General features: G+C 50.2%; 1 protein-coding gene across 1 annotated transcript in view; it reads left to right on the forward strand.

Moving 5' to 3' along the window:
* NLRP1 (NLR family pyrin domain containing 1) overlaps positions 1 to 7,086 on the forward strand; it is a 33,639-nt gene extending 26,553 nt beyond the window's left edge. The window contains exons 14-17 of the mRNA XM_013972605.2: positions 450 to 575; positions 1,360 to 1,501; positions 4,653 to 4,697; positions 5,105 to 7,086. Coding sequence (XP_013828059.2) covers positions 450 to 575; positions 1,360 to 1,501; positions 4,653 to 4,697; positions 5,105 to 5,421 — 630 coding nt within the window. The 3' untranslated portion in view covers positions 5,422 to 7,086. The remainder of the gene's footprint in view (positions 1 to 449; positions 576 to 1,359; positions 1,502 to 4,652; positions 4,698 to 5,104) is intronic.

Here is a 9,029-nt window from a genome sequence, read left to right on the forward strand (position 1 = left end):
TGCCCTGGACTACAACATGGACTCTAGGCTTTCCTGTCCTTCCCCATCTCCCAGAGTTTGCTCAAACTCATGTCCACTGTGTTGATGATGCCATCCAACCATCTCATCCTCTGTTATCCCCTTCTCCTCCTGCCCTTCATCTTTCCCAGCATCAGGGTCTTTTCCAATAAGTTGGCTCTTCGCATCAGGTGGCCAAAGTATTGGAGCTTAGAACTGTCTCTTTTCCCCTGTTACCATGTCTTCTCCAACATCGCCCCAGTTCTCACCCTGAGCACAGCAGAGGCCAAGCATGGGTGGGGGGGTGGGAAGTCAGCAGGGGTGGTACAGCCCCCATCACCCACAGAAACACACAGAAACATCATCTCACTTTGTTCAGACCAGGTTCTGTAGGCAGAATCCGAGTCAGGGTCCAGACATATCTGCTTTGATCGTTGTTCTGTACTCCTCAGGCCATAGACGATGAAGAAAAGAAGTTCCAGTTTGTGCGAATTCACAAGCCACCCCCGCTGACCCCGCTCTACATGGGCTCCCGCTACATTGTGTCTGGTTCAGAGAAGCTGGAAATACTGCCTGAGGTGAGCAGCCCAGGTGGTCAGCCATCACTGGGGTCAGAGGTCTTGCTTGGAAATACCTGTGAGTGGGTCTCAGAGCTTTCCCAGGGACTGGGTGAACTGGGGTTGGGCAAACAGCAAGTGGGGCTTCCCTGGTAGCTCAGCTGGCAAAGAATTTGCCTGCAATGCAGGAGACCCCAGTTTGATTCCTGGAGAATCCCCATGGACAGAGGAACTGGTGTGCTATAGTTCATGGCATCACAGAGTTGGACACCAGAGTGGCTAAGCACAACACAGACAGCAAGTGAGATTTAGGGTGAGCAGGAATGCTTCAAAGGGTAGGAGACAGGAAGTTGGGGAGGGGTCACATTTGGGATGGGGGCAACATTGGGAAGAGTTGAGCTATAGAGTGACAATAACCTCCAATTAAACCCACCAAGGACTTCCCTGGCAGTCTAGTGGTTAAGACTCCATATTCCCCCACTCCCCCCCCAACCAAGAAAAGATTCCACATTCCCAGTACTGGGGGCCCAGGTTCAGTCCCTAGTCGGGGAACTAGCCCCCACTCTCCACAACTAGAGAAAGTCTTTGGGCAACAACAAAGACCCAGTGCAGCCAAAAATAAATAAAGATTTTAAAAAGAAAGAAAAAAGCAGGATCTAAAGATTGACTTCAGTCCAGGAGATGGTCAGAGTTGAGCAGGGCCAACTGAGGTTAAGCAGGGCCAAGTGAGGTATCAGGTAGGGAAAGATCTTATTAGCAGGCTGAAAGGTGGCTTCTCACTCAGTGATTCTCTCTCTCTCTGCAGGAATTGGAGCTCTGCTATCGGAGCCCCAGAGAATCTCAGCTGTTCTCTGAGTTCTACGTTCGCCATTTGAGGTCAGGGATCAGGTTGCAAATAAGAAGCAAGAAAGATGGGACTGTGGTGTGGGAAGCCTTGGTGAAGCCAGGTAAAGTCAAGTCCAGCGAGCACAGAGGTGGGACAAGAGAAAGTCAAAGAGTGCGTGTGTGTGTGTGTGTTTGTGTGTGTGTATGAAAGAGAGAATTTGTATTATCACAACTTGCTGGTGAAAAGAAATAGTCCACAGGAGTTCTGTGCCTTTTCCTAGTGACAACAACTGATAGGAGCAGAATTGGAACTCGGGTTCAGTTCAGTTCAGTCGCTCAGTCTTGCCCAACTCTTTGCAATCCCATGCGCTGCAGCACTCCAGGCTTCCCTGTCCATCACCACTCCTGGAGCTCACTCCTGGAGCTTGCTCATACTCACGACCATTGAGTCGGTGATGCCATCCAACCATCTCATCCTCTGTCATGCCCTTCTCCTGCCTTCCATCTTTCCCAGTGTCGGGTCTTTTCCAATGAGTCAGTACTTCGCATCGGGTGGCCAAAGTATTGCAGCTTCTGCTTCAGCATCAGTCCTTCCAATGAATATTCAGGACTGATTTCCTTTAGGATGGACTGTTTGATCTCTTTGCAGTCCAAGGGAATCTTAAGTCTTCTCCAACACTACAGTCCGAAAGCATCAATTCTTCAGAACTCAGGTTAACCTGACTGTGAGCCCTGTGCTCTCTCTCTCTCTCTTGCACCATGCGTGTCCACTCTGCCCTTGAATAGACTTTGATACCCACAAGATTTTTGGAAGTTTCTCATGAGAGCTTCGGAGAAGGCAATGGCACCCCACTCCAGTACTCTTGCCTGGAAAATCACATGGACAGAGGAGCCGGGTAGGCTGCAGTCCATGGGGTCGCTAAGAGTCGGACAGAGCTGAGTGACTTCACTTTCACTTTTCACTTTCCTGCATTGGAGAAGGAAATGGCAACCCACTCCAGTGTTCTTGCCTGGAGAATCCCAGGGATGGGGGAGCCTGGTGGGCTGCCGTCTCTGGGGTCACACAGAGTCGGACACGACTGAAGCGACTTAGCAGCAGCAGCAGCATGAGAATTTGGAAGGTAGATGAAAGAGGAAGAACTAGTGGCCAAACTTCCACTGCAGGGGGCACAAGTTCGATCCCTGGTTTGGGAACTAAGATCCCACATGCCATGCGGCCAAAGAAATAAAAGCGTAACAACTAGATGCTAGATGGTTGTATGCTTGTGTGGATTAGGCCAGTTCTGGCAATATCAGATACTCTAACCAGGATCATTCAGTTATTGTCAAGGCAGGCAAAAGGGAATCCAAATATTGAACTCTCAGAAACGGAAGAAACTTTACAGTCTCTTAATCCAACACCAACACCCCCAAGAAACAAAATCTCCTGGACAGTCCTTCCTAGGACAAACAGCCTTTGTCAGTTGTTGGTCACATTCCATCCTGAGCAGCACAGGCATCACAGTGTGGTAGAAAGAGAATGGACTTTACTTGGTCCCAGCTTGGGTGCAGACACAGATGGAGAACTCACCAGCCCTAGCGAGGGCCCTTACTTGCTGGGTCATCTTAAGAAAATTACCTAGCTCATTTGAACTTGGGTTCCTCATCTGTAAAGTGAGGATCACAATGCCTAACCTATGGAATTGTTGGAAAGATTAAATAAAATGAGGTATGTTCATGTCTCATGCTGTGGTCCCTAGTAAAAAGTGAAAGTGTTGGTCAGTCAGTCCTGTCCAACTCTTTTCGACTCCATGAACTGTAGCCCACCAGACTCCTCTGTTCATGGAATTGTCCAGGTAAGAATACTGGAGCAGGTAGCCATTCCCTTCTCCAGGGGATCTTCCCAACCCAGCAGTCGAACCTGGGTCTCCTGCATTTGCAGGTGGATTCTTTACCATCTGAGCTGGAAATAGTAAAGGAAAGCCCAGCGGTCCCTAGTAAACAGTAGCAATATTATTCTTCTTCCTCGTATTAAGCCAACATCCTTGCCTATCTTGATTCTGTCCCTTGGAACTGACAGATCTATTTCTATTTCTAATCTGTTTCTCCTGGGAGAGCCCAGGAGAAAGCATCAAGCAGAGTATCTCTTCAAGAAGAGATACTTGAAGACTGGGATCAAGGCCTCCCCTAAGTCTCCTCTTATGCAATTTAAATATCTCTACTTCCTCCCATCATTCCTCTTGTATTTTGGTTTTTAAGTTCTTTGCCATCTAGACACCTTCTTGGTAGATGTTCCCATTTACAGATGAGCCAGAATGGACTCCCTGAGTGTCCAGTCTTCGGGGAGGATGTGGAATACCCTCCTCCGTCCTCCAGTTGAACCCGATGCTCCTGGAGCCACAGCTGGAGCTCCCCTGTCTTGTGCCCACCTGCACAGACCATCAGGTCACAGTGAATCTGAGTCTGCTCAGACTCTCAGGCCTTGTCCACAGGAGCTGCTGTAAACACCCCCTTCCTTGCCTTATGCAAGTAACTGTCTAAGCCCCTTATTTCTGTTGTTTTGGTATTGAAATTATCCCATTACTCCCAAGTGCTAAGGTTTTCCTGATTCCTTTTTTTAAGTTATTTATTTCTTTGGCTGGGCCAGTCTCAGTTGCAGCATTGCAAATTTTTAGTTGTGGTACATGAACTCTTAGTTGCAGCAGGTGGGATCTTGTTCCCCAAGCAGGGATTGAACCCAGGCCCTCTGTATTGGGAGCACACAGTCCTAGCCACTGGACCACCAGGGAAGTCCCTAATCTTCTGACATCAAAATTCAGAACAGATTTATCTGTGTGAATCTAGAAGGCCAAACATGGGCAAGGAGGTAGATGTCTGTTCAGAAGTTTAAGACGTCCTTTAACTATTTAAGGACATCTTAGATAGTTTAAGCTATCTAAACCCTGGTTAGTTCTCTATCAGGGTTCCCTTCAGGACAACACCAGATAAACCATGTCTGGTTTAACAACAGCTGAGAGAAACTGCTGTTGTTCACTTGGATGCCTCCTATCTCTCTCCCACCCTCTTTCTAATCATGGCCTCTGGGCCTCAGTTTCCCCGTATGCATAAGGAAGGGATGCACCTGGATAATCTCTAAAGGCCCTTCCAGCCCTTACTCCAGATTCTATCAGAATTTATCCGTAGCGTGTTTTCAGAATGAGAGACTCTCAGAAGTAGGTAGGAGTTTAGAGGAGTATCGTGTGTGTAAATAACCAGCACTGTTACAGATGCTTCTTCATCTCTGCTTCCCTCCAGGAGATCTCAGACGGGCAGTTACTCTGGTCCCTCCAGGCCTCAGAGGTCAGTAACAGCTGTTAGAGACCACATGAGCTACTGGCAATTCTGGGGTGTACTTTCAGGTCCTGGAGAGTTGGGAAGAGAGAAAGGAAAGACTCTCTCATCGTAAACCTCACAAGCAGTCAGGCCTTGGAGAGTTCTGTGTGCCCCAGGCCCCTTACTCCTGCCCATGGGGGCCTTGGCACCTCCCACCAAACCACCTTCAAATGCCTCCACCAAGAACCCCACCCCAAGCTCAAGCAGAATGGCCAGGTGCTGATGTGAGGGAGGGCAAAAGTGGCTTTCTGGTGGTCAAATGCCTTTACAGGGCAGAAGGAAGCCAGGGATGCAGATGAGCTGAACGAAGAGAAGTGGAGATGGAGAGTCAGAGGAAGGGGCAGTGGTACGAGCCTTTCTTTGTTTGTTTCCAGCCTCACCTGACTCCCCAGCTGCCCTGAGATTGAGGCACTTTGTGGACCGATATCGGGAGCAGCTGGTGGCTCGAGTGACATCCGTGGAACCTGTCCTGGACAAGCTGCATGGACTTGTGCTGAGCGAAGAACAGTATGAGGGGGTGCGGGCGGAGGCCACTGCACCAGGCCAGATGCGGAAGCTGTTTGGTTTCAGCCGATCCTGGGACTGGGCCTGCAAAGATCGCCTCTACCAAGCCCTGAAGGAGACCCATCCTCACCTAATCATGGAACTCTGGGAGAAGTGGGGCAGTGAAGAGACCAGGTCGGGCTCCTGACAAGCTAGGCTGTGAGTCCCGGCTCTGCCTGAGAGCACCTGGGTCATTCATCGGGAAACAAGTTACCATCCGAGTTGCCTTCTAGGCCTAAAGAAAACTTTGATGATGATGCCTTTGCTGGACCTTACCTTGCCCCGCCCAGGAAAGCCACACAGGAACCCAGACAGCCTCCCTTGGCTTTCATGGACCAGCTGTCCAGGTGAAACGACAGCATCTCAGAGAATGTCCATCTGGAGCTGGCAGGACTTCTGCAGACCCAAGAGCCTGGTCCGCTGGCCACAGCCGCCAAACCCAGACTCCTCCCTGTGCTCTCCAGATGCAGAGAGGAGCAGAGAGAACGAGGGCCTGGGGGCGTCTGGCTGGAGATAGGCAATGGAAATGGACACCTTGGGGGCTTTGAATGGCTTGTGAACAGGAACAAAAACAGGTTGGTTTTTCACTTGTCCAGCCAGGGCTGGGGCACCCACGCTCCCCTCAGGGCCCTCCTAGGGTTCATTCCCAGGAGAACTCGAGCCCACCCACCAACCTGTAGACAGGCCAAGAAAAGAAAAGGACGCAGAGGCTCCTCCATGCAGAAGGCGCGACCGAGGGTGTCTCTACTTTCCAGGCTCCCCCAAACCCACAACCCCAGGCTCACCCATGGGGGGCCATGAAGAGGGAGGTTTACCCCCAAGGCTCCAAGGCAACCCCTCCTCAAAGACAGTGGCTGGAGGGCTGCGGTCTCACTCCCAGGACATCCTGTTCCACACAGACCAGCAAACTCCTGGGATAATGCAGAGATGTCTCCCCAAATCACAAAATATTTGAGCACAGAAAGTGACTTGGCAACAACTCCCAAATAAAGTCAGGGGAAATGTCACTGTGCAAACCAAAACTTCTGGTTGATGTCAGCTGTCAGTCATGGGTTGTTCGTTTCTACAGGGAGAACAGATAACAAAGGTCAGACAGGCGGGTGCGCACGCTATACACACTGTTCCCCCAAACCACGAGATGACAGAGTATCAAACACTCCAAAACACAAGCCCTCTATTTTCACTCACACCCGCCCAGCCTTTCCGCTCCCAACTGGCCCCAAGGCCTGGAAGAGCTGAAGTGTGCATAAGTTCCAGAATGATCGAGAGGAAACAGAGACCACAGCTGGGGATAGGGTGGCCCCAGGATACGCAAAGGTGCCCAGGCCGCCCGGTCTTCCCACAAGCTCTTGGAGGAGCTCAGGCCTCTGGCAAGAAGCCTCCTGGGGGCGCATCCAGCTGAGTTTTCTCCCTAGCTAGGAGGGTGGCGACCGAAGACCTCTGCAGACTAAGTGTGGGAAAAGCCCAGGTGCAGCGCCACCACGGGGTGTGCTCTGGGCCAAGACCCGGGCTCGCTGGACCGCAGGGAGAGGAGGCAGAGGTCAGGGGTGAGGGTGTGTGAGGAAGGGTCTGCCTGCTCTGCCCTCTCCCGCGGGGCTCCCCTACTCACTTCCCTCCCTTCCAGTGCATTGCATCTCTCATTCCGGAGGCCCAGTAATCTATTCCCAAATGGGGAGTCATCTTCATGGCAGCCAACTGAAAAGAGGGCCGGGTCTTGGGGGAGGAGAATGGCCCGAAACAAAGGCAGGTCCGGAACTGGGGGAAAGATGCTTGACTACTTTGGATCCGAATCCTAATCGCCAACAGTTGGGGTACTGAGGGAAAGCCAGTGAGCTGGGAACTAAATCCTGGCTTCACCCACTAGGTGTGGTCCTGGAAAAGTCTAAACCGCTGTGAACTTCAGTTGTTGGGTCTGTTAAAGGGGGATAACGATACTTACCTGAAACAGTTGAGGATGGCATGGACTGATGCGTAAGGTGAGTCCACAGCTACTGATTCAGTGAACAACTGTCAGTCAGTCAACAAATCTTACCTTCATTGTGCCTGAGGATGTTCTAGGTGAGCAGTTTATATTCCAGTGGTAAGGAAATATTCACAGAAATCATAAATCCATTTTGGACTTCTCTGGTGATAGAGTGGATAAGACTCTGCCTGCTAATACAGGGGATCCGGGTTCAGTCATTGTTTGCGGAAGATTCCACATGCCTCGGAGCAACTATCCTGCAAGCCACAGCTACTGAAGCCCCTACGCCTAGAACCTGTGCCCCGCAACAAGAGAAGCCAGCACACTGCACCTACAGAGTAGCCCCTGCTTGCTGTAACTAGAGAAACCCTGAGAATGGCAAGGAGGACCCAGCACAGCCAAAAATGAGATACATAAACTCATTTAGAAGAGAATTTCACATACTCAAGTACTTCTACGAAAACAAAAATTGGAGAGGGTGATAGTTGGGGGTGAGGGAACAGCATACAACTCTAGAATGCTCAGGGGGAAAGGACTTTCCTGAGGAAGCGACATTCATGAAGGACTTTCCTGAGGAGGTGACATTTGAGTCAGACCTTTGCCTACAGACATCCTTGCTGTTGGTAGTACTGCTACCGCTTTGTGCCCTAGAAATGGAGAATTCTGATAACAGCCTTAGGTATCTCCCTTCGCACCTTTTTCCTGTCTCTGATGTTTGTCGTTTAGTCGAGGAGTTGTGTCCGACCCTTTTGTAACCCCATGGGCTGTAGCCCACCCAGCTCCTCTGTCCACGGGATTTCCCAGGCAAGAATACTAGAGTTAGGATGTCATTTCCTACTCCAGGGGATCTTCCCAACCCAGGGAATGAACCCACACATCCTGGCGTCTCCTGAGTTGGCAGGCGGGTTCTTTACCACTGAGCCACCTGGGAAGCCCTATCTCTGTAATCATATATATGTTTATGTACCCACTGACAAAATCTTTCCTGGACCGAACTTTGCTTAGGCTCTTCTGAATCTTCTTCCCAGCTGGGCCTTTACTCTTGGACTTCTGTGTCGGTTTTTTTTTTTTTTTGCATTGTTCAGGTTTAGTTAGAACCCTACTAATTTAGTTTATCCAGAATCGCCCACCCTTGATACCTGATTAAATTCCTCATCCTCCCCATGGTATCTGATCACTCTGGCCTGCCTTCAGCAACAAGCCTGTTGGCAAAGAATTACCCAACTCTCCCAGTAGTTTTCCACTGACAAACACACCACCAGCACCACTACCACTGCCCCATCTCCCAGCCAGCCCACTCTGTCCTTGGCTGTAAACCCCCAACTTTTCCTTGTATTCAGAGTTGAGCCCAATCTCTCCCCTCTGCCGCCAAATGCTATCACAGAAGTTCCTATACCTATCACAGTGTAGTTGTTGTTTAGTCACTAAGTCGACTTCAACACTTTTGCAGCCTCATGGACTGCAGCCAGCCAGGCTCCTCTGTCCATGGGATTTTCCAGGCAAGAATATTGGAGCGGATTGCCATTTCCTTCTCCAGGGGATCTCCCCGAGCCAGGGATCAAACCTGCGTCTCCTGCTTGGCAGGCAGATTCTTTACCACCGAGCCACCTGGGAAGTCCATCTATCACAGTAGTTCTCAATAAATTCTGCCTTACTATTTGAACAATTGTCATGAATAATCTTTTTCTTTAAGAACACACATACACACACACACACACAGTTTGTGACTGTCTTACGAAACCCCTCGTCACACACACACACACACACACACACACACAAACGGTTTGTGACTG

This window comes from Capra hircus, chromosome 19, assembly GCF_001704415.2.
Source record: "Capra hircus breed San Clemente chromosome 19, ASM170441v1, whole genome shotgun sequence".
In the NCBI taxonomy this organism is placed as follows: domain Eukaryota; kingdom Metazoa; phylum Chordata; class Mammalia; order Artiodactyla; family Bovidae; genus Capra; species Capra hircus.